The 25,426-nt window shown below is 47.7% G+C and overlaps 2 protein-coding genes across 4 annotated transcripts in view; both read right to left on the bottom strand.

The window, feature by feature from the left end:
* Positions 1-597: 597 nt before the first annotated feature.
* trim66 (tripartite motif containing 66) lies at positions 598-15,722 on the bottom strand. Its single transcript, XM_076022000.1, has 17 exons — positions 14,910-15,722; positions 14,139-14,346; positions 12,368-12,497; positions 11,901-12,017; positions 11,357-11,471; positions 10,906-11,052; positions 10,127-10,244; positions 8,800-9,578; positions 6,591-6,797; positions 5,470-5,599; positions 5,309-5,390; positions 5,043-5,220; positions 3,573-4,381; positions 3,312-3,438; positions 2,882-2,956; positions 2,194-2,346; positions 598-2,091 (listed from the first exon to the last, which is right to left on the bottom strand). The coding sequence occupies exons 1-17, from the start codon at positions 14,916-14,918 to the stop codon at positions 1,855-1,857; spliced, it is 3,621 nt and encodes a 1,206-aa protein (XP_075878115.1). The 5' UTR covers positions 14,919-15,722; the 3' UTR covers positions 598-1,854.
* A 4,452-nt stretch (positions 15,723-20,174) lies between these two features.
* The window catches only part of dennd2b (DENN domain containing 2B), a 42,269-nt gene continuing 37,017 nt past the window's right edge, over positions 20,175-25,426 (bottom strand). For all 3 annotated transcript variants that reach the window (XM_076022019.1, XM_076022011.1, XM_076022029.1), the window contains 6 exons: positions 24,681-24,858; positions 24,209-24,250; positions 22,994-23,105; positions 21,721-21,960; positions 21,401-21,487; positions 20,175-20,705 (listed from right to left, as the gene is read on the bottom strand). In XM_076022019.1, coding sequence (XP_075878134.1) covers positions 20,671-20,705; positions 21,401-21,487; positions 21,721-21,960; positions 22,994-23,105; positions 24,209-24,250; positions 24,681-24,858 — 694 coding nt within the window. In that variant the 3' untranslated portion in view covers positions 20,175-20,670. The remainder of the gene's footprint in view (positions 20,706-21,400; positions 21,488-21,720; positions 21,961-22,993; positions 23,106-24,208; positions 24,251-24,680; positions 24,859-25,426) is intronic.

Below are 25,426 nucleotides of genomic sequence, written 5' to 3' on the forward strand. Positions count from 1 at the left end.
TTAGTTATTTATTTTAAACCCAAAGGAAATACAAATTGTTGTATTTCCTTTGAGTTTAAATGCTAAGACTATCTATATGGATCAACATCAAATCTAAAGGCTATATTTAATCTTAAACCAAATAAATAAAAAAATAAAAATAAAAAAAGTATTCTTACTGTTTAAAAAAATAAGTATAATCTCATCAGTTTTGAGAGTCTATTCTAGATTTATTTCATTAGGGTTAGGGTTAGGGTTCGGGTATGAGTTAGGGTTGGGGTTGGGTTTAGGTTTAGGGTTCCATCCCAGTGACCTTCGGGCTAATCTGAGTCATGTGGAGGGATATTTTCTTCAGGATTGGGGTTAGGGTTGGGATTGAGGTTAGCGTTGTGGGCATTGCTTTCCAATGGGTTATGGGTTAGAGTTAGGTTAGGTATCTCTGGAACAGGTTGTAGAGCAACAAGGGTTGAACCAACGTGTTCATAAGGGCCTAAACCTAGGATTGGAGTGAGGTTTAGGGTAAGGATTTATGCTATGTAACTATGATATGTCGTGAATACAGTCCACTTTTGGTAGATTCATGTTTTCATTTTGTAAGAAACAAGCCAAGCATTAATATCAGATGGAACAAAATTCCTTTGTTTTATTGGTGGCAGTACATGTGCATATATTGTGGACTGTCACAGCAAAAATTGCTAAAATGAAGTAAAACAGACTGTTCTCCATACAAGGAGGCAGAAGACAATCAATGTTCTGAGACAACAAGAATAATCACAACGAAGAAGAAAGGAACATTTTGTAAACTGTTTACCCTTGAAAATTATAAGTGGTTGCAGAGACGATAACCCTGTGCAATAACTACACTAAACCTCCTCTAAATGCATGTGCATTGTTAAGTTGCTCAAAGCAAGAGAGGAATAGGAATACAGCAGCAGATATTATAGCATGAAATAGCCTAAGCATTATCTGTGTCACATAAACAATACTAAAAGACAAATTCCTCCCAATCTTATTAGCCTGAGATTATTCTAACGTTTTGCAGAAACACTGGTGGAACTGGAGAGAGAGTATGCAGTGCACAAACTGGGCTAAATGCTAAATTAAAACGCGGTCCAATCTGGATATTAAAACCTCTTCAATACTTAAAAATGCAACATTCTGCTGAGCTCTAACGCTGGATATAATAATATCAGTCACTCACATTTAGTACTGCACCCTGATCGAAATGATCTTCTCAGCAATTTTAACTTTTCCCTAAAAAACAGGGGGTACTAAAAAGCTTGAAACAAACTTAAACTAGTTTAGAAACCCAAAAGGTAGTAAAAAAAAAAAAAAAAGAAAAGAAAAAAAGTTCTATACAGATAAGCTTGTATAAATATGTGAACAAATATGATAAATTCTTTATTTAATAATATCAGTATATAACTTATAGTCGGTGCTGTCTATATTCACATCCATACTCAACAATCCACTTAATAAAGATGCAAAGTGAGACTGATAAAACATCCAAATACAGTTCCCTCTATGTACAAAGAGAGTGGTGCGTGATATTGGAAGGTCTGAGTATATGCAGTAACAATTAAACACCAACAGCCAGAATACGATATAGATACAGTTAGAGTGACATTGCACCGCCATTCTTGCTTTGTTTGTTTGTTTGTTTGTTTCTAAAAGTGTTTGTCATCGTGTAAATACTCTCTTCTACCTTTGAAATACTGGATGTATTGAGTCAGTATGTTTAGCTGCCATCAGTTTGGAGCGCAGTGGTATGACCGACAACCACAAATCGCAGCCTTGCAGAACACCAAAAAAACAAAACATTTGCACGTGAATACAGCATACTTGTGTCCACGGTTGCACTCGTGTGCCATGCAGTTAGAAATTATTTCTCCTTGACTTGAGCGAGTTCCTCCTCTTCCTCTTCCTGTGGCACTGCTCCCGCCTCTCGGGCCAGGGAAAGCCGCCCTCAGCCGCCCTGTAGGCCTCGTCGTACTCGTCGCTGTCGGACTCTGCCTCGGCTACGGGGAATATTCTGTCCGGGAAAACCTCTTTCAGCTTGCCGATGAAGAACGCCTCCAGGCTTCGGCCTGCCTGAGCCACCTCGGAATCCGGCTGTGCTCACAGGGAGATAAAACACGGGTGCATTCAGCAGGTTGTGGGGTATTTAACTTTCCTGCAAGGGATGAGATTAAAAAAAAACGAAAAAAAACCTACATAGTTAAACTTGGCACAGTTGCGGAACATGAGGCAGACGTCGGCGACGAACTCCTCGGGCGAACTGTAGAAGTGGCTGCTCCTCTTGTTGAGCTTGGCTCGGACCACGGACAGGTCAATGGGCCTTTTGATGATCTGGTAGTAGTGACGAGCCTGCAAGCGCGAGAGAGAGTTAGTCACTCAAGAGTATTTTAGACTGTACACTGCTTGCACGCTGTGAAAGCCCAGGCAAGTTACATGCTGAAGAACAGCAACTCTCAAAGTCACAGCCAAGAAACCGCAGCTGTATTTTTAACTGCACTGGTCTCAAGAGGAGAAAAGTCCCCCGTGGAGGTTTCAACCACCCGCAGTGCATCTTGCATCGCATCATTTGGAAGAAGCATCCCTGTTTCTTTTCTGTGCATGCTTGCGAAACCCCGTGGTTCAAAACGTATTCTGTCTGAAATAAATTACAAGCTACTCCGCCGATAATGAGCGCAAAGAATCCTACGAAGGTGCTGCTTTTTTGCAAGAAGAGAAGGCAGTGGATCTTTGCAGATGTTTGTGAGGACCGGAAATGCATGTTTCACACCTGCGTGATAGCTGAGAGCAGAAAGATGAACACAGTTTTGTTTCTGCAGGGCTTCTTGTTGAAAACATCGGGTTTGTTCTGTGCAGTATCTAAACTGTGAGGGGTAAATGGACTCACCAGTGGACTGACGGGCTCCTGGAAGGGAGCGCTTAGCACATTGCTGAGGATCAGAAGAGTCAACCGCTCGCACTTCTGCAAACAGTCCCGCAAACATGAAGAAAAACCGCCAGTGTCATAACTGTCATGATTGCTGCCTGCATCAGCTTTCACAGTCGAGGTTGCTAACTTTTTGAAACTTGTCTAACACTAAACATGAAAGTGCACTTTGCCTCTTCACCCGTGCACTGTGTCAACCAGGAAAACCACAAGGTTGTTTTTTTTTATAGCACATGTAATTTGCTCGTAGTGAATACAGCAAATAAGTAGAAGTTAATAAAACAATTATGAGGAAAAAAAGTTGTTTGGCAGCTTCAGCATGGCAGCATAGTAAACAAAAGCAAACAAACAATGGCGTCAGTATTAAGATGAGCCTGCACTGAAAACTCACCCTCTGGTCGCATGCAGCAAGCCCGTACGTGGCTGTTGTGTGTTCTCCAGGCGTCCTCGCACTCTCACAGTCATACTCCACCTCTGGCTGCACCACGTCTCTGCACAGGCTGCACACCCAGTCGCCGCTGCACACAGAAGGCATGGTCAGGGAAACGACTCGAGGCCCCAGAAACACAAACTGTGTGACAAGAACATGAGGAAGGCAAAACCATCCTATGCGTAAGAAAATCTGAGGCGATGGGTTAAAAAAGTGACTCACGAGGGGAAGCTCTGCAGCGGCGGGACGTGACAGGACAGGTGGAAGACTTTTGGACAGCGGTCGCAGCACAGCAGGTCCCCTCCGATCAGACACACGGCGCAGAAGTCTTCGCTCTCAATGTCCGTGCTGTCCTGCTCGGGCCGCGCGTCCTCCTCCGCTATGTGAGCGTCAGGGTTTGCCATCAGCAGTGCCCTGTGACCGACGTGGGAATCCTCTTCCGGATCGGAGCGCAACGGCTGAGGCTCGTCCGTTGTCGCCTCGGCTTCCGATTCAACGTCCAGCTCCGACTCCGCAGAGCCCTGGGAGTCCGGAGGCTGATCGGAGTCGCTCTCTGCCCGGAGAGCCGCGCCGTCGTCCGGCTGCACGTCCGACTCGCCGTCGTCCGGCTGCACGTCCGACTCGCCGTCGGCGTCCTGCTCACGGCTGTCGTCCGATCCGGCCCCCGCGTCCGACTCCGGGTCGGCCTCGTACTCAAAGCTGTGCTCTGAGTCACCTGCGGCGTTGTCGTCGGCGCAGCGCCCCCTCTGCACGGCAGCGGCTGATGTCCCCCCTGACAAACATTCACGTTCGGCTTCGGACGAAGACTCAGACTCTCCCTCCGAGGCCGTTTTGGGATCAGAATCTGAGTCCACGTCCAGCGCCGAGTAACTCTGGGGCACGCGTGTAGGGTCAGCGGACGGCGGTGTGGACGGCTGGCGAGAGCTTGTGGTCTCCCTGGTGGTGGGCTGGTGGCAGCGGAGACGCTCTGTGTACGGCGGTGCAGTGAATGAGCGAGTCGTCCTCACGAGTCTCACACCTCCAGATGCCCCCTGTGTAAAAAAAAAAACAACAACACCGAGGTAACGAGATGATGGTTGAAATCCTTCGTTGTGTTAATCACTTTACACAGCAATGGTGATATGGTAAGGACATTTTTTTACACAACGCCACATTTAAAAAAACAATGAACGGTCAATGCAACACAAAATTTATCCAAATTCTGAACAGTTCCATCAGTCGGTGCAGCTTTTATCTGACACAGTCATGTTGTTTATTTCTACTAATAGATCCAGTGATGACAGTGAGTACAATACTGTGAGCCTGCAAACAGTCCATGACCATTCAGCCTGTATATTTTGTCTTCTGTCCTGCAGGGCAAAGACGTCAGTTCACTGCACTGTGGAACGCAACACATCCTGCTGCAATATTACATTTCTGCCAGTGCGGCTACTAGTATTCTTACCCCTTCTACAGAGAATATTATTTTAATCTTTCTGTATTCAGGTGACTTGAATCAGGTAAAGCTCACCAACATGAGTTCATTGGGACCTGGTTGGACTGTGTCCCACTACCCACCCTCTAATGTTGGTCATTTTAGGCACACACAAAAATGATGAGAGCTGCTGCTTCTTAAATAAAAAAAAAACAATGAATCTGATTTCCCTTCATTTTTCAGCATCACATCACAAAAAGCAGAAGAATGAGTCATACTTCAGCCACTGCAGGCTGCCAAGTACTTTGTGGTGGAGGGGCTTCCGTCCCGCTGGCGGGCAGTGGGTCGCTCTGTCGACGACCATGAGGAGGCAGCTGAGACACAAGTATCTTGAGTCGCTCCAGGCACACAACTGGAACTCTGGATCTTCCTGTATCCTTCTGAGAATCTACGCGGCTGAAGAGAGAGCTTGTGTTTAAAAAAAAATAATAAAAAAATGGCCCTCTGCGTTCAGATGTACGACGTGATTGAAAGATACTCCAACCTGCTGTGGCCGTTTCTGGAGGCCCTGCTCTTCTCCTTGGCGTCGTAATCATTTTTCTCAGTTGCATAAGTAAAAGAATGATCTAAAAAAAAAAGAGAAAAGTGTGGTGAGCACATATCCTCAAAAGTACTACGGGGTGAAGTTGTGTAATCCAGTGGCACCTGGCTCTGTTTTATAGGTGAGCAGAGGAGAGCGGAGTCCTCTAGAGGGCGACGGGCCGGAAGAAGCTTCTGTGACGGCAGAGAGAACTCCATCTGAGGCTCTCCTGAGTCTGGAATCCATACTGGTGGTCTGGGAGCAAAATAACGCCGTGTTTGACTTCATAAAGGAAAGAAACTGCCGATCATTGACCAGGATAGTAAGGGCTTAAAGGAGCAAGACACGGTTTTCATCATTGTCAGATATAATGTAATAAGAAAAATTGTATGCGAAGCTGAAGTGGTGTTGTTTCTTCTGGGGCAGAGCGTCACATCACAGCCCTCTCTGTCTGCTGACAGTGAGCTCTTTCAGTCCTTTGATGGCTGCATGTGCATGTGAATGCATGTGAATCAGTTTCCTCCCGCCCATCGGAGCAGCTGCCCTCCCATCGTTAATAAATAAATAGTCTGACACCGGTTCCAAATAAATCCTCATCTTGGCTAAAATTACGCTAGTTATCACCCTGAACCCGGGAAGTGGCCCCATGTTACCAGAAACCGCTACAACGTCATGTTTACAAGAGGACCGGCAGGAGTGACCTCTGACCTTCAGTGACGGACCTGCATCCAACACAGAACTCGGCTATGAAGTGGATTAGTTCTGGATGAATAAAACAACACAAAAAAAATCCTACATGGTAGCAGAATTCTTTTCAAAGGCATTTCCATCACTAACCGTGGTCCCCTTGGAAACGCGACATAGAGACAGAGTTCTAAATCCAGCGTCATTTTCAATTTTCGCTAACATTAGAATGTCCAGCTCGTTCCCTCGACATGGCTAGTGACACTCAACATTCTCCTTGCTTGCAATGTGAGTGTCTGTTGCTCCAGTTCCGTGAACTTTGTGTTGTGTTGTTTGGTTTTACATGCTGTGCTCAGCTGCGCTCTCTAGTGGTGGAAAAGAGAATAAAAACGTGTGTCGCTATTTTAAGCTTTTTCACATCTACGGTGGTTCTGTGTGTCACTGGAACAGCGTGGCGGCCGGTGGTTGCTGTTTCTGCGCAACTGCAGAGCCTGCACAGATCAGCTCCATTCCAGGCTTCACCGGTCGCCCTCAGAGTGACGACGGAACGATTCGGCGTTACCTTATTTGCGGCGCCTGTCCCCTGGCCCAGCGTGCATCCTGGGGGCCTCTCACAGTAGGCGCTGGTGGACGGGGCTGCCAGTTCCGCCGGGATGCTCTGGGAGCGCCTCTCCCTCCTCGCGCACGCCAAACCAGGGCTGAGCCTGCTGCTCTGCACGTCAGAAACCCACTCCTGGTTCGTCACCGGCACCTCCAGGGAGGTGGATCTCTGTCGGGAGCGCAGACATACAGAAATAAATAAATGAATAAATAAGGACATGGTGGCAAGTGGCTGCCCGTGTTCATGCAATTAACAAGTGGGGACTGGGGGGCTGTGGGCTGTGGAAACAAACAACTCGGTCCTGATAAACATGGAGTGTGGCCCACACAGCTGCAGGCAGTGAAAGGTTTGGTTACAACAGCAATTATCATATGCAAATCCACCATCAGGGAAGCTGCTCGGCCGTTTTGATTGAACTGGAGAATGGAGTCGCCCCCTCCTTCCCGCTCTTAAATCACACTTTACCTCATGTAGGTGCGTCAAATGTAAACAGGCCGGCCAGCAAGCCGCCATTTTGAAAATAATCAAAACAGAAAAAATTTGCTAATTTTTTTCCCTTTTTTTTTTCCTTCTCCAACACGTCGTAATACATATTCACACCAGGCTGCCGCCGAGCATGTGCTTCCCGGCGCCGTGCGATTAGCAGGCTCACCTGATCCGTACCCCTCGGGAGAGAGGCGCGCACGAATTGCACTGTGGAGGGAAGGCAGACTTTAATCCGCCTCTCCACCACCAAACGGGGGGTGTGGAGAAATTTATCTCGGTGCGCAAACCAGAACCGAAATCAAACTGGCAGCTCCCTCAATTCCCTCGGTGGCTCATTAATGACAGGTTAAGTGCGTAAACGACTGCGCCCGTGTGCCTTTATGTCGTTTTTTTCCCCCCGCTCGCTCTTTCAGACGCCGTGACTTGAAAAAATGCAAACACAATAATGCCTTTGTGTTGTGGAGATGTAATTGCACGGGCCAAAGAGGTAAGTAGTGAGTGCTCGAACCTCTGGCACGGCGGCTGATGATGATGAGCAGTGCACTGCGGGACCGTGGGATGCATCGTTGGGCGCAGCCCAGCCCTAATTGTCAGAAGCAGCTCTTTGTTTTTCCATCATTCATCCTTCTTCATAAAAGTGAGGGTGCTTTTGTGTTCCACCATCTGTTTATAGGCAAGCTGTCAAGTGGGGGAACTTTTCAGTCTGGCGTTAAGACAAATTTCTCCTGGAGAAATGCTGTGTATTTATTTTTAAAGACACACAGACATGACTTTTTTTTTTTTTTTTTTACTAGCAACAGATTTGGTTTCGCTTTCCCTTTTCTTCCTTTTTTGTTGTGGCCGGAAGAGTTTGAACGCCAATGTGCAGGAAATGGGCCTCACTGAAAAACTGCTCTCTGAAACTGTGTAGGAGGGCATATACATTCAGTCAAACAATAAATATCCCACTTGCTGTGTTTATTTCTGAGATCATGAGGCATCCACAGAAATTAAAGTGGCAAAACCTTGCAGGTGCAGTTGAAAACAGGCTGATCCAACAGGGCTTCAGAGTGCAGAGTGACACCAAACACATTGTTTATGGGCTCTGTGACATATTTTGAAACCCAGCCGTGGATGCATGCATGTATGCATGGACGGATGGATGGATGGATGATGGGATGTTCTAACTTTACAAGCAATGACCCCGCATAGGTTAAAACGACACTCGTCAGCTTCAATCACCAATCACACATATGCAGCCACAGCCGTCCTTGCTATTCCAATAAGAATGGCAGAAATGATTAAATATGTCTGCATGGTAACTGGTCTTTGGTCCTCGTAAGGCCCAGAAGTGTAGAGTGAGCGAACGCTGACTTCCATTCATTTTCCATCCTGCAGTAGAGCCAAAGCCAAACCCAAAACCTGAGCCTGAACCACAGCTAGCCTAGCCCAGTCTGTGCCTGAACCTGACCTCCATTCACACCTTACCGTTAAGCCAATTTACCCAAAGACATCAGCATCCAAACCCTGCTCAATTCTAAAAAATGAAGTCAGAAAAAAAATCAGACCATTCCTCAAAATGGTCTGTTCTCAAGAAGTTTAGTTTTGTTTTGCCTCCCATAAGGTCACCCCAGCAATATGCATAAATCCATTACATTGCCCAAACTTTCTTTCGCCATCAGCTCATTATAACATGGACGCTCACCTTGCTGCATCTGTGGTCAGCCAGCCTCAGCGCCGGCTTGCTCCTCTGCTGCTCTTTTCTCAGCTCCGCCGCGGGGGAACCGCGGTGCAGTCGGACGGGGCTCTGCTCCCTCCTGTCCCGCTGCAGCTCCTCGTCCGGCAGCTCCCTGCTGTCGGACGTTGACGTTTGTCCGAGAGCTTCCCCGGGCCTGCGTCTCTCCTCCCAGATCTCCTCAGCGGCCGCATCCCTGTCCACTGCAGCGCCGCCGCCGACCTCCTCCTGCAGAGTCAGCTTCCCCTGACACTGGCCAAGCCTTCGAGGGTCTGCGCTCGACTGAGGCAGACTGTCTGGCTCCCTCTGGTTCTGGTGGTAGAGGTAGGGTTTTGCAAGAGTTGCAGATGTCTGTGGCTGGGATCCACGGCCGCAGCTGGGCTGGAGCGGCCCCATCACCGGTGGCGAAGGAGGCGGACATTGTGATAAGCCGTCCGGGTCCCAGCACCTCTGAAGCTGATGCGTCTGGTGCAAAGGGGCCGAGATTCGCGCCGGCTGCACGCAGCTGGAGTTGCAAAGAGCAGTTTCAAGTTGGCCTTTCTCCAGACTGGGCAGGTCCCCCTGAGAGGGAACGCTGTGCAGGCAGCACACCTGGGGCTCGCAGCAGAGCTGGTACCTGCAGCCCGCCTCTCGTCCTCTGTGACACACAGGCGGCACAGCCAGGCAGGAGATGGGCTGAGGCCTGAGAACGCTGGAGCAGGCCAGGCTTTGCGAGAAAGTGCAGTTTCCTCCCTCGACTGTGAGCTGACCTGCAGAAAGTGGCAGACGAGACAATCTCACGCAATGCCAACGAGCAAAATGATTTACATCCAAGTACAAAATCATTAATATTAAGTATCATTTAAAGGTCTAGCGTGTAAAATTTTAGGAGTTTTGATTTTAATATTGGTAAAAGCTTTACGTACTGCCCATACATTAATAAAAGTGTATACTTGCAGTGCAATCAAAGTCATTTGGTTTTCCTACCATTATAACGGTTCTCATATATATAAGAATTACAGGAGTCTTGCTCCTCCCACCAATTCTTTAAGGGAGTCCGGTATTTAAGGAAGTCTGCCTGACAGTGTCCTAAATATATGAAGTGCACTTCAATGTGTAAGAATTTTACACACTGGACCTTTAAGTTCTTGTTTTTTCCCATCCCTGTAACAAAATGAATTTCAGAAAAGTCACAGGTCGCTGCAGTAACAATGAAACAGAACACCTACTGTGCATTTTTTGGACTTTGATTAACATCACTGAAAATGTTCTGCCCAACTTTCATACAACTGTCTTCCTTCTATGATGCAAGTTTTACCCAATGAGGACATCTGCTTGGTCCAGTAACTGGCGTCCCAGTTGAATTTGATCTTGACAGGGCTCCAGGAGTCTGAGTGGAGTGACTGCTCAAGCAGCTGCTGCATCTGGTATGAAATCTAAAAATATATACAGCTTTTGAAAAAAAAAAAAGAACAAAAAAAACCGAGCACAGACAGAGTAAATTATCTTGTGTTGATGTATTTATGTACCGATCCCTCAATGTGCTTCACAGCACTGACATTAGTGATGTGAAAATCAAATGCAGACGTTCCACGCTGTGCATCTATTCGGCATGCTGCATCCTCAAGCGAAACAGACTGCATTAAAGATAAGTGGTATTGAACCGCGCCAAACCAGAGGGCCGACGTTTGAATGATGTGCTTAATAATTTAGAAAAACCTGTGAATCTCAGTGAAGATTTTATTTTTTAAAGTGTGCAAATAAACGGCTAAATCACCTCCACGCAGCTCCAAGTATCAGAGCCGATTCACAAAGTGAAGATCAAAAGTGAACGTGTGATATTTTATGCACTTTCTTATTTGATCGGGCTTCAAAAACACTTAAATCTGTGTCTGATCACGCAGTTTATCCTCTGTTGTCTGCAGAATCCATAGAAACTGCCTTTAATTTGAAAATTAAAGGCGAGAACCCGCCATCACCGCAACTGATTCATTTCTTTAAATCTGATGGGAATTATTTAATTAAGGATTTTTGGAATTTTTTTTTAAACAGCACAGTGAGTGTAATAGTGAGGCGTGGAGGCGGGCGTGGCCTTACCAGAGACCTGCTGAAGAGCACCGGCCCTCTGCAGTGGTGGGTCGTGGCCCAGGTGATGAACTTCTGAACGTGGTCCAGCTGGCCGCAGGTCTCTATCGCCCCCTGCAGTTGGTCCTCCAGACACTGCTGGAAGTCATCTGAGATTTTCTGCACGGAACAACCGCATGAGAACGCAATCGAGATGCAGGTAAATTGATCTGCGCAAGTGGGGGTTTTTTTCCGTTTTTTTTTTCGTTCGTGGCTGCGCCGGGGGTCAAAATCAAGAGAGAGCGCCACTTTCACGGTAAACGCAGCTCCCTCGAGCGGTTCTCTTAAGAGGCTTTGACAGATTATCGTTGGCGCTCGTTCGCGCGCTTTCAGGGCCGATTTTCGCAGCAGCTGTTCGTATTCCTCGCGAGTAGAATCACCAGCCGGGCGATAAGACGGAAGGAGAAAGGGAGAAAGTAATTACCTCCAGTTGCTCTATTAATAGGTTGGCTCGTTTGTTAAGCTCGTTCATCATAATCATCTTTGCCATTTTAATCTGGTTCTCGGCCTTCCTGTGCGCGATCTTCACCCCACGGAGTCTGCGAGAGAAGGGGGGGCAGAGGAAAAAGTCGCATCAGTCGCATCAGAAAAGTCGATCCCATGAAGAGCGATACTGTGGTCTGTAACACTAAGTTAGTGGGCAGGAAGAGATAGATAGATAGATAGATAGATATACAGATAGATAGATAGATAGACAGACAGACAGACAGACAGACAGACAGACAGATAGATAGATAGATAGATAGATAGATAGATAGATATACAGACAGACAGACAGACAGACAGACAGATAACAGCAGACAAACATTGAAACGGTAAGGAAGGCGTATAACGTGCACGAGTGAGAGGCAACAACATGACAAGGTCATAAAATTAGTTTTAAAATGTATTGAACAGATTTGGTTAAACTGTACTTGCATCCAAATGTATGCACTGCAAGTTGACAGGCTGAAAGTGGCTGAACCGACCTGTCCTCAATCTGCTTGGCATTGTTCTCCACCGCTGACCTCCTCTCCTCCACCTGGACCATCAGGCTCTCAAACAGCCACTGCTGATCCTGCAGGGCTTTCCCGATCTGCGCCACCCTGAACACAGGAGAAATCACCACACCCACCCTTCAAAAAGTTCGCTAATTTATTCCGTGGGCATCGGGGGGGAAAAAACAACCCCCCCCCCCAAAAAAAAGCATTCAATTTGTTTACCCCGGGGGGAGGAGGCATTATGCAGGTGACCTTAGAGGCAGCTACTGTACCGAAACATCACGGAAAAGGAAAGCATATGAATACTTAATAGGTATCAGGCGGGCCAAGGGTAGCGTATGCAGATTGGGCTGATAAAAGTGACAGGGCAGTTAGCGCGAGGCGCCACTGTTCTTTAACCCGCCGTTAGCGCCGCGGCGCTGCCGTGTCCTTGTGCCGCGTATCTGCCGACTGACCTGTGGTTTTTGTGGGAGGACAGGTGACAGCTGCTGCAGCACAGAAGGTCACATGACTCGCAAAACAGCTCCAAGGGCTCCTGTCTGTGAGAGTGACACATTAGGAGGGTGCAAGGATGCGACCCCGGGCCTAAGAGAAGAAGGAGAGGAAGAGGGAGAGGGAGAAGGGGGACGTGCCATTAGAAACAGCCAAGGGGGAAAAAGGAGAAAGACATTCACACCTTCAGGCCGTGTGGGGATCTGCAGGTGTACAAAAAAGAAGAGTAACACGGCATGTGTTTGAATAACTTCAGAGCTTCTAAACCATCAGGCCTGCAGGCATTATCTATTATTATCATTTTACATTTTTTAATGTTTTTTGTATTTTTTTATATTGTTTAAAAAACAGATGTTTTAAAAATGCTACTAATGCTTAATTTCTTACATTCTGTTATGCTTTAATTTCATATATTTGAATGTCTTTCAATGTTCACTAAATATTTAAATGCTCACACAGAAGCACTTTGAGCTGCTGTTTGCATGGATGTATGGCCGGATTGCATGGATTTAATTTTATTTCATGTAAATACATTTCCTTCTCTTTTGCCTTCAAAAATGCTCTACATGCTGCAAATCCCACACCTTCTATTGTCCCTTTTCACAGCTGCAAGTGCACATTTGGTTTGCTGTTGTTGTTTAATGGATTTTTATTATTAAAAATACTTTGCATCTAAATTTGAGGTTTTATGCTAATTTCTTCTCTCAGGAGAAAATAGGAATTAAAAAAATGAGAAAACGGCAGCAGCAGTTTGCGACTCTCAGCTGAAAGTGCAGAAACAGGTGGTTTGAAATAGAGACATTAACCGTTACAGTGAGAACGGACAGTTCGGTTTGAGGTGAGTATTTTTGCTCCGACTGTTTGGCCTTTTGATGCGCAAATAGCCTTTTCTAACGTGGCTCTCTCACACACACACACGCACGCACACACACACACACACACACACACACACATACAGTATTACCTCTCTCGTGATTCTAAATGGGTCAGTGTAGAAGATGTTGGCCATCAAAGCGTCTGTCTAACAATAGCCGCATGAGGCTAATGAACAGAGGCGGACCTCCTCTCTCAGCTGGCCTGCCTCACCTCAGTCAAGCCTCATTCCTCCTCCTCTTGCAACCCCCTAACCGGCAACCCCCACCACCACCACCTCCCCACCCCATCCAGCACGCACACCAATCATCACAGGCCTCTATGGTGAGGAGCCAAGCGTCTCCTGCCGTGCATCAGCCAGATCGAAGTGACCACATCCTGTCTGGCAGCCACAGTCAAACATTCTCTAACAGACTTCACAAGCCAAAAAAAGCTAAACAAAAACAAAAAGCGGCGTGGAGGTGCACTCATTATCATCTGAAAACTCTTGCAAAAGCAACGGAGGAAAGAAAGAAAGAAAGAAAGGGGGGAAAAAAAGCAAGCGGGAACAAAAGCGCCCAGGCACACTTGAGGGTCTTTAAATAGCAACGCACTAATATTAGCAAAAATGAAGTCATACGAGCTCTGCAGAATCTGGGCCACGTGTTAAAGAGAGGTGCAATAACGCACAGGGACCTCCAGGAACTCTTATCAAGCATCGCCACCTCCATGTATTATTCATTGTTATGCTTCCTACGGAGACACGACTAACAAGCAAACAGAGCGCAGGAGGGGAAATGAAGAAGTCAAGACCAGGCTTTCAGGTGACTGTGACTCGACGTGCCGCGCAGGTGGAAGAAACCGAGGCGTCAAACATCTTGCCTTGTCCAGCCGCGGGTAGCGAGCTGCAGCCTTTCTGGTGCTGGTCGGCTCCGGGCCTCAGCGGCGCGTGCACGTCAGCGCACTGGGACGTGGCGGGAGGAGCTCGGTGGTGGTGCTGGTGCACGTCGGTGCACTGGTAACACAGCCACTTGTTGCAGAGCGTGCACAGGCTCTGAGCGAGCGTCGGCTCGGGACACTCGGAGCAGCTCTGAGAGGAGGGAGAGAAACACAGAGGACACTCGTGTGGACGGCAGCAAAAGGACGAGGTCGGAGGGGTCACAAGTATTCCTGCGAGCACTTTGCACACTGAGTGAAAAGGGAGCCTGTCGTGAAGCATCGTGTGTGTGTGTGTTTGTCATTACCAGCACCTTAACTTGGAAAGACTGTGAGGAGCTGTCATCTGCGATTGAACCGCTGATAAGTGATACAAAGATAAACTTGTTTCGCTAGCACGCACTTTCCAAACACCAAGTCACACCTTGCACTTGACTCTATATTAATGTGAGTCAGAACAGCATTTTTTTTCTCCATCCAAAGCCCCGTTTGCCACAATCGCCCCCAATAAAGGCTGGTTTTAATGTGTGATAGAGCAGAAAAACGGAGGAGGCGAGCCGACTTAATCTAGGAAAGCCTGCAAAAATCTAAAGAGACACTCCAGTCAGGAACTGCTAGGCAAAGCAAAAGCAGCCCAACTGGCAGACTCATTTTGTTTTGTTTATCGGAAAACAAAAGCCGAAGCAAAAAACAAAAACAAAAAAGAAAGCATCCTACCTTCTCCATTTTGCTGTTTTTGAGAGCGGCGGGTCTGCAGCTGCAGGGCGAGGAGAAGGAGTGCGAGCAGCAGCAGCAGCAGCAGCAGCAGCCGCACCGACGACACTCAGGCAGCAACCAGAAGCAGGAAGCGGTGCGCGCCGAGAGGTGGCCCCAAGAGGAGACGTCTTAGATGACAGCCTCAGTGTGCTCCCTCCTCCCCCGGCTCATCCATGTGTGGGACCCCCCCCTCCCCATCCCTCCCGGCCCATCGCTGCACCGGAGGAGAGGAATGTCACGTTAGGAGGAGGAGAGGAGGAGGGGGGAAGAAAAAAGCGAGGGAAAATCTAATCCTTTTTCTTAACTAAGCCTGTGCATAATAATTGGGAATTAGAGAGAGATAAGATAATTATTTTTTGTAGGGCAAAATATCCCTGGAAGCTGTTTCCAAAATGGAGGGTGGAAGAAGAAGGAGAGAAAAAAGTGACCTAAAATGAGGAAAAAGAGGGGGAGGAACTGTTTTTTTTTTTTTGTTTTTTTTTTTTCGTTTTTGTGTTTTTTGTAGCAACTTTGATCTGAGTGAGAGGCTGAGGTTCGGTTGATGTTTTCAGGTCGCGTCAAGGTGTAGCCCAGGTGAGCCGGCCGCGGCCTCCATCCTGACTGTCAGCAGGAGGAAGGGGACACGTCCCGGCGGAGCCGCACGGGAAAAAAAACGGGGTCAGGCTCCGACAAAGGTCCAGATGGGACCGTGGATCCGCTCCTGCTTTTCCCTTCCACACTGAGGAATCAATTACAGAGGTGGGCGCAGCGCGGCTGCCGACGTAGAGGAAGCAGATAAATGGAGACACCAAAAAAAAGGGGGGGGCGCGGACTGATGCTCCAACAGGGGTTGCGCTGAAACGCAGCTAAACTTAAGAGCCGCCTCCAACAACACAACACACAGCACGTGGCATCTGGAGTCTGCCTGACAACAACCCCTGGAGCCTGACCTACAAATCTGACAACCACCTCATCCTTGGGTGCCTCGGTGGGAGGCCTCGCAGCAATCCCGTTCCCCATTGTGCGGCAACAGACCCAATTTAAGACACAATTAGCCGGTCGCGCACAACACGCTGCCTCCCATCCAACTTCCAATCCAGACGCGACGCTCCGACTCTGGGCGCGACCAAATTTCAGCGTTCGAAAGCGAGTTCGAAGCGAAAGTTTCCGAGCAGCTGCTCCAGTTGCTGCTGCCTTCAGAGGTGCGATTACAATAAGACGCCTGGCCAGTGTTTGTCCCTTTGAAAGACCTCCCCTCCTTTAGTAACATCTAATGAGATCACAGAGACTGCGGGATTCTGAATCGGTTTGCCTCACTCACACTCTCAGCCCCCCCAAACCGCGGCATCAACAGGAGGGAGACGTCTTCAGCTCGCTTCAACCTGTAAAAGTTCTCTGAAATTAAACAAACAAAAAAAAAAACAACAGGAGGGTGGAAAGAGGAAACGCTGGGAGTTCTCCTTCTGTGTCTTGGCTCGCTGCAGCTTCACACAGGACGCGGATGATGTGAAGGTATTTGGGCCTTTGTGAGGGGAAAAAAAACAAACCCAAACAGTTTTGCTGAGCTGCCAGTAGCGCCTCACCCCACGTCTCATATTTACGTCCCATTTACCAGCCTGGCAACAGATCTCATCAGGTGGATTTTCACACGTGGCAACAGAAACACTTCAAGGTCACGGCCTCTGACATTTAACTCCAGCAGCGCTGCCAGAAAGAGTCGCAAGGCTTAAGAGTCGATTTGCGTTCACGTTTCCCGTGCCGTGGGAAGAAAAGCAGCAAGTTCGAACTGAGTGTGTGAGCTGCTGTCTCGTTCCCTCGACAACTTTTAGAGTCGCTGCGACTTGAGCGGGAGGGTTTGTGCAGAAGATCCTGAAGCGGCGGCAGCGCCGCAGCGTCGCAGCGTGGACACCGAGCAGTGAGATGGGAGCGATCTCAGGAGGAGCTCGGCTAATTAATGGTGGGATTTAGAGGCCGATTCCGATCCCTTTTCCCCTCTTACCTCTCGGTAACTTCAAACCTGACAGTCTGACACAGAAATGGCGGAAATCGAAATCTAAATTTGGGGTTGTACTCCAGGGAGACCCGTGGGACTTCGGAGCGACAGACGCTCAACGGCCACTTTATTAGGGTTGGCTGCTCGCTTGCTTGTTAACGCAAATTAGCTAATCGGCCAATCACACGGCAGCACCCCAGTGCATTGAGACGTGGAGGCGACTGGCTGAAATTCATGGAGCTTGAGAATGAGGAAGAAAAGTGAGTCTGGGAGGTAAAAGATATCCAGCGAGCGGCAGTTTTCATTCTCTACACACACATCTCCAGCACTCAGGGTCGTTACTTTGTCTACTCAGTGTCAGTTGTGCGGAGGAAAGCTGTTGTTGAGATCAGGCCTCAGCATGGGATGAGTGCTTGATAGAATACAAACAGGTGACAGCAACTTGAGTAACCGCCAAGGTGCTCACTCCTAAAGTGTCGCAACAATGAATATATTTCTCACCCTGGCCACTCACTGAACTCTCAAAACACGAGCCAACAGCCTGGAAAAGACTTTCTTGCCCAGCTCGGTTCTGCTGCACACCAAACAACAAATCATTGCAACTACACAGCAAGGTGCAATTTATCTGATGCTATTTGTTTGTTTATTTCCGCTCACTAAATGTGTTTTGGTTTTGTTTGTTTTTTTGTATGGTGTTTTGTTTGTCTCCAGAGAAACACTCTGCTTTTGCTGCATTTGCGCAGCACGAGTCTCAATGAATCCCTGCAGGAAAACAACAACAACAACAACAACAACAACATTAACAACAACACCATCAACCCTTGTCAGACTGTCCCAGAGCTTCTGCAGTCAGGTGGAGTCTCCTGCAGGCGATGTTACCTGTCCCATCTGCTCACACAGGCGCCCCGCTCCGTCTCTCCCCTGAACAACAAGCAGCCACGGGCTCCAGCTGCGGAGAGACCCAGCCCCCGCATCCTCATCCCCGCATCCTCAGCATCCACCGCATCGTCTGCGCGAGTTGCCTCACGCGCGGCGCAGCGCGGCGCATCGGCGAGGCCCGCGTGCTCCTCTGTTTTCCCCCCCAAGAAAGTGCGCAGCAGCAGCAGCAGCAGCAGATGACGCCCCTGTCGCGGCACCACGGTGCAAATCTGCAACCACCGGCAGCCAAAACCTCGCCGACACAAAGTCAGCGCAAGGACGCTGCACGCGAGAATAAATGAAATGTAGAGAGGGAGGTGGGGGGGGGGGAAGCCTGCGCGTTAGTAAGTGCGCAGCTCCGCCTGCCTGCCTGCGTGCGTGCGTTTGGATGTCAGCGTCCAGACCGCCCGCCGGAAACGAGGCTGCGTGCAACAAAACTTCTGCCGCCTCCTGTCACTCCCGCCAGCTGCGCTCCGCCGCCTGCGCCCGCTTATTGTTTCTTCATTCGTCCGATTGCGTTTCCGATCGTTTTTTTGGTTTGTTTATGTTGTTGTTTTGATTCCTACCTTGAGCCGCGCGCCTCCCCGAGCGTGTCGTCCCCTCCTCATCGGATGACGCTCGCCGAGTCCGGCCAAAATTTGGGAGGATTCTCAAGTCTCGCAGTTAATCGTGAGATTTTATATCCGCTCTCATCCAATATTTCTGACGTCTCTCAAAGCTGCAGCGCGAAGCGAGATTTTTTAAAGGAATGTCACCTCGGTGATGGAGGAACTATTGAGATGCTCTGACAGCATTTTAAAAAGGGGGGGGAAGAAAACACCCGCGTCGCCACAAATACTGATTATATGATGGTGTGTCCCTTTAACTGCCAGGCTGAACCACGAGGTTCGGTGGAGGTTAATGTTTTAGTGTTTCTGTTTGTTTGTTTTTAAAACAAAAGGGCTTGATCATAATGGAAATCATTGATGATATTGAAAGAAATGCAAACAAAATATTTCTCAATTGTTAATTGTTATGATTATTATCTGTTTTTGATTTGATTTTTTTATGTTCACTGTAGGATATGTCAGTTGGTTGACCTTAACCTGCTGTGGTGATGACACCTTTTTTTTTTTAAATTATTCAAAATTTGTGGGGAAAAAAATGACTGTAAGAAATTTTGTTAAGAAATTAAAGGCATACAGTTATGCATCATTAAGCAAGTTTTAGGTCAAGTTTCCATGCCCAAGGTCAATAATTAGATATTATGAAAAGTGATGCTTATTTTACATCACTCCCCCCCTCCCCCCCACAGAGGAGATAAATCACGGCAAAAATATTGTACTGCATTTAGGGAAGTTAAAAGAAAAACTGGAGGAACAAAAAAGCAAACAGGGATGTTTGATGTGATCGCTTGAAACGGCCGTCTGTGAAATCTAATGTCACACTTGATTGCAGTGAAAGGACGCTAGGCGAGTGGAGGCGTCCTGAGTCGACAGTGAGCCTCTCAGTCACCAGAGCTAATAACGGCGCGCCGGCGACAGCTCTCAGAGTGATGTGCACAGACGTAATAAGGTTAGCGGCGGCGTGTGGCAGCGTGCGGCAGCGTGCGGCAGCGTGCGCGGCCTGCCACCAGACACGCTCAGCCTTCTGGGAGCCCCCGCTAATGCACGGCTGCGGGGGGGAGCTGTCACTGCGACGTCACGCAGGAAAAGGAGGTGATTGTTTAGTCCCATTAGCTGACAGACAGAATTATGTGTTTGTGCCTTTCAAAATGAGACGCACGTTCTTGTGAAGTCAGTCGTTGCCTCGTTCATGTTTTCATGGTCGACATGAGGAGAGCTGAAGTTCCTCTATTTTGCTTTTGAGCTGAGGGAATAAGAGGATATGATCAGCCTTGAAAGACCCTCCTCAAACTATTATCATTATTATTATTATTATTATTATTACTATTACTGGGCGACACGGTGGCACAGCAGTTAGCGCTGCAAGCAAGAAGGTTGCGGGTTCAATTGCTGGCCTGGGGCCTTTCTGTGTGGAGTCTGCATGTTGTCCCTGTGTCTGTGTGGGTTCTCTCCGGGTTCTCCAGCTTCCTCCCACAGTCCACAAACATGCATGTGAGGTGAATTGGAAACTCTGAAGGTGTGAACGTGAGTGTGAATGGTTGTTTGTCGATCAATGTGGCCTTGCGGTGAATTGGCGACTCGTCCACGGTGTCCCCCTATGACAGCTGGGAGAGGCTCCAGTGACCTTGAACTCGGGACGAAGCGGGTATGGAAAATGGATGGATGGATCGTTCCTGTCATTGTTGTTGCACAGAACATATAGTTAATATGCAGCAAGCTCAGCCACTCCAATCATTTGACATCATTTCTTTAATAAAAGATTGTAAAAGACCACATGAAGAGTTACAACCACTTCATTGTCTCGATGCAAAAACAGTTAGACATGACTGAACAGGGGACGACACTGCTGTGAACTGGAGCAGAGCGGAGACGTGTGAACTGTACATCTCTGCTCCTGTCGCGTCACACACCCACACACACGCGCTCACACATTCTCCCTTCACAGGCACACCTGGACATCAGTGGTTACTCTACGGCTCTTTCTGCTGTGTACCGTCCTGCTGCTGCTGCGTCACTATCTCTTATGGTACAATAAGCACACGCCACGGGAGGGGAGGGAGAAGAAGTATCACAGCCGGCTTACAGTGAATTAATATGTACATGCTTACATTTAAAAAAGAAAAAAAAAAAAAGACGCTGACAACAGATGAAGAAGTGTGGATAATCATTTTGCAGAGAGTCTGTGCGTCACGTCTTCGCTTTGGTGCCACGACTGGATGAGTTCCCCTCAGTTCTTTTTGTGGAGAAACTTCATTTTGTTTCCTGTAGAAAGTTTTTCAAAAGTTGGTTTAGTCCTTTCAGATGTTGATGCTGTACCACTGAAGCTATGACAATCTTTAACATAAGACTTAACTTAAAAAAAAAAAAAAAAAAGAACAACTGTCTATTAACAGAATTGGTTGGTTAATGGTCAAAGACCTGATGAATGCTTTGTGTTATATCCAGACTCAGCCAACACAGCTTAGGGATAAAAAAGAAAATTGTATAAATATTTAAAAAATTGAATCTACATTGAGCAATTACTCTTAAGATATTTATTTAAAAACTTTTCCCTGAAGCGAGCATATATATTTGGCTGACTCATACAGCTTCCAGCACTGCGCCTAGAGCACCATGAACATCAAACACAGAAATAAAGAGTGACGTGACATCTGGAAGCTTAATACTATTTAGATTTTATTTATTTTCGTCTAGGAGACCTTGTCCACACATTTGTTGCTAAGCTCACATGCACACACTCGACGTCATTGACGGCCTGTGCCGTTGCCTTGATCGCTCTCCTTCTGATTGGCTGACCCATCCTTACCCTCTCATACGCACTTAACATCGCTTCAAAGTCAGATTATGTTTTTTGTATTTTTATTTTATTTTATTCTGAACCAGGTTAGCTATAACAAATATCCAGTTACACGTGGACAAGGACTCCCTCTAGCCTGGCGTGATGCACGATGACTCACCAAGGCCTTTCAGGAACTTGTTGACTCCACTCTGCTCTGTGTCTGGCAGCTCCTCCAGGTAGTGATCCACCCTCCGCTCAAACAATCCTGGCCAACACAACAACGCAAAACAGACCAAAAGTCTGTCATCTCGATATTCCTGAAAGTTGTTTTTTTTTCTTGTCATGCTGAGGAGCCCACAGGTTCGGCAAGACGTGCTGCCAGTGTTCACCTCTGTCCACTAGGGATCAGTGTTACTGCAGCGCCTCCACCCACAGCTGGCGCTGAAGGGAATTGGAGGGAAGAAAAACAGGCAGGGAATGAATTCGGGAAGGATCTACCTTTGGCACGGGTCTTCCTCAGCTCCCGGTCCTGAATGAACCCGGCGAACATCTGCGACTCCATGAAGACGCCGAGGAAGCGGCGGATGCTTTTCGACGCCACAGACTTGCGGAAAGCCTCCCTCTGAAAAACGCGTTCCCCGCGCTCGTTCTGAGTGATGAACAGGGAATAGTGGCCCATGGACTCCAGGAAGAAGCGGATGAAGGCCTCGGACACCAGGCTGTTCAAGGAGTTGTACTCTGCGGACACAGAAGGAATCGATGAATGAGGAAAAAGACACAAGCGTGGACAACAGAACAAGTGAGATCTTTCTTAGTGAGATCGTTTCTTAATGGTTTCACCTTAGTGAAGACAGATTTTGACAGAAATTTGGCCGACTTTTCAAACAAATCTGGGCCTAGTGGACAAAGGATTTTATGTGTGGAGGCAGTGAGGCGTCCTTACTGGCAAAACACCACAGTTTCCAAGTCTGTCAACTCTAAAAAAAAGTTTTGTTTGTCAAATTTGTTTGAGCTTTGCTGCAGTGAATCTGATTATCTGGACTTCAGGGCTCTGAGAAACTTGGTGACTTCAGCAGTTCAGTCTTGACAAACCCTCTTCAGTTGAGGACTCTCTGAAGTCGCGTTTCATGCAGGCCACAAGGGGTCTCTCTGAACTTACTGTTGCCTCCCAGTGAGTAGGCGCCACTAATGTAATAAACCACTGCCTTTGACATTGTGTTCTCATTATTTCGAAAGGAAAAAAAGGGAGGCCATCATGAAAACGAGTTACTTGCTTGGACTATGCAGATCAAAGGGTAAAAACGAAACCACTTTTGTCGCACAGGATTATGTGTGCAGATGTTAAGCTGCGTTACATCTAAAAACCAAAGTGGCTCATGTTTGGCTTCAGTCTTAACCGTATTGTTAGGAGATATTATTCATCTTCTGTGGATAATCCTTTATAAACAGCGTCCCGCAGTGGGAGAAATCCAGCCTGGTGAATTCCCGGGAATATGAACAAGGTCCCACGGTACTTTCTCTATTTGAAACAAATGCTCACTTTTTTCTGTAAGAGTTTCAAAAGGACATGTTTAACAACCCGTACACGGAATAAACAAAGTCAGTCGGGTCAGGTGAAAGAGCCAATGAATGAAAAAACGAGCAGAACCCCGTGGCTGGGCGTCACCTACAGCCGAGTGTGCCGAGAAGCTGAGTGAACGCGTCTCGCCGCCGCAACCGCAGCGCTAATTAACTGGCGGGAAACATCTGCGACGGGCTGTCGCTCGTTCACCTTCATCCGACTCGCTGTCGGAGTCCTGATTAATGATGTCGGTCCTCTGCTCCAGCGCCTGCTCCAGGGCCGCCTGGAGTTTCCGCGGCAGCAGCGAGGCCTCATCGTCCATCTGCAAAATAAATTAAAAACATTTAAAAAAATAAATAAATAAATAAAATAAAATTTAAAAAAAAACAGGCAAAGGCGCTGCGGTCAGCGGAGGAACAGCGGCGTTCGAAGAAGCAAATGCGCGACTGCGGGAGCATAGAAAGTGAACCGGCGCAGTCCAGTGAGTCCCCGGCTCGCACGGCACCGGGGAGCCTCGGATCCGAACGGTAACTTGGCGCGGACAGTGTTTGCTAACTTTAGTCAGGACCGCAGCCAGGACTCATCACTGCGACAGTTGGCTGACATCTGTAGCTTAACATAGCAAGTCACTCGTAAACATTAGCGCAGGCCTCGGCGAGAAAATAAAATCAACTCGGAGGACGTCATGCATCATCATGGGATATTTCTATTTTCTCCCCTACCAGTGAGTGGCCTCGTTACTGTTACCCTTCTTTGTTTCATTATTAAATTTCCTGTGGCTTGCCCTTATATGGGTGGTCTTGGCGAAAACGCTAAAGTGCTGAAAAGTCCACCGTGAGACTTGCTAAAGTGGTATCACGCTGTCGAAAGAAGCGGTTGCGTCTTCGTTTAACAGTGTTGGCGAGTAATCTATTACTAAGCAATCTACTACTGTAATTAAACTGCTTTTTTTTTAGTAACGCAGTCATGTAACGGGATTACCGTGGCAAAACTGGTAATTATGTCATAATTACTTTATCAAGTAACAATTCCATTACTTTTCTGAAATATTCTGCAAGCTAAAAGTATCTTATTATCCATAAAATGTCTGAAATTTAGAAAAACAACCAAAAGATTGATGATGCAGCCGTGCGTGTAACATCATTGATATGCGACGACGCACCGAAACAAGCACGGCGGCGGCAAAAGAGAAAAGAGCGATTGCGTTTGTACGCGTACGTGCAGGAAACAAGACGTCCTCAACTGTTACTTTATCTTTTTTTAAACTAAAGTAATTAGTAATTAGTAATTGATTACTTATGAAACAAAGTAGTTAAAGAAGTAATTGGATTACTTTTTAAAGGAGTAATCGGTAATCAGTAGTTGGACTACTTTTTATGGAGTTAATCCCAGCAACACTGCTGTTTAATGACATCACAGACGAACCTGCCGGATGAATCGGTCCGTTCCCAGGTCCACCATCAAAGCCTGAGGGAAGGAAAACAAGTCATTCAGCATAAGAGGATAAGGACGCGTCAAGGAGCAAAGCATCAGACTGTTCGCAAATATGTTCAAATGCGATGCGGGCGCTTGGTGTCAAGGGCAGTCGAGTGCGAACCGTGACTCAGTGTCTGTAGAATGAAACATTTACTGAAAAAATACAACTTAGATGGAAATGAAACCTAATACCTGTGGGACTCATTCAGGCAAATGTTCTCCTAGATTTGCACTGCAGTTTCAGCAGATTATAACCATAAGACGGGGCTGTCGAGAATGATGACCTCATCGTATGAGATGAATAAAAACTGAACGGATGGATTCAGTTCAAAATGAATTCAAACTGAACTGAACTCTTCTCTTCTTTTACGAGCTTCGGCGTTCATTTCCTTCTTTTTTGGCTTCGGCCGGATGCTCTCACCTCCTCGACGGGCAGCTCCTTCAGCTTGGGCAGAGAGCTGGACAGCAGCCCCACCAGGAAGGGGGTGGGACAGCAGACGATGTCCAGCATGGAGCCGGGCAGCACGGGGATGAAGGTGTGCTGCCAGGAGAAGGGGTAGAGCAGCGCCACCACGGCGTGCATGCAGCTGGACAGAGTGCTGGTGATGCAGAGGGAGAGAGCAAAAACAAAAGCCATCGGTCACCTTCAAGCACACACACACACACACACACTGCAACACAACCCCCGCAGAGGCCACAGCAGATAAAACAGGGCACATGTTTTTGTTTCCACGCGGTTCGGGGAGTGGCGGCAAGATTTTCCTAGCAAACACTGCCCACCGCTGTCGCCGTGCCCGCCGACTACATCTAACGTGATTTATCGCTGAAAATAAATGGGCTTCCACTGGGCCGCGCACACCAACTCCACAACGTGAGCACACACATTTCCAGTGGAAAAGCTCGTCTCGTCTCTTCCCTCCTCTTTAGCCAACTTGATCCTTCAAATCCCTTCGCACGGCGCTACACAAACGGCACAAGGCTGCACTTTGGCTCCGGCTCTTTGTTCTACAGGCTGCTCATCGACTAATTCTCGCCTTCCTGAGGTCGGCCGAGCTCAGTCCCCAGTGATGACGCCTTCATTATCCTCCCTCCTCCCACAAACCCCTTTTTGTCTGCGGCGGCGGCCTGACTGCGACGCATTGCTCAAGTTAAGCCGCGGGCTTTTCC

The sequence above is a fragment of the Nelusetta ayraudi genome, unplaced genomic scaffold (genome assembly GCF_046127955.1).
Source record: "Nelusetta ayraudi isolate G7.1 ecotype Tasmania unplaced genomic scaffold, CSIRO-AGI_Nayr_v1 ptg000002l, whole genome shotgun sequence".
NCBI lineage: Eukaryota > Metazoa > Chordata > Actinopteri > Tetraodontiformes > Monacanthidae > Nelusetta > Nelusetta ayraudi.

Excerpts from the sequence above, each read along its gene's own strand:
- trim66 (XM_076022000.1), bottom strand. Across the intron at positions 5,391-5,469 it reads CACCTATAAAACAGAGCCAG|ATCATTCTTTTACTTATGCA; the intron begins GTGCCACTGGAT and ends TTTTTTTTTTAG. Across the intron at positions 2,092-2,193 it reads ACTGTGCCAAGTTTAACTAT|CCGGATTCCGAGGTGGCTCA; the intron begins GTAGGTTTTTTT and ends CTGTGAGCACAG.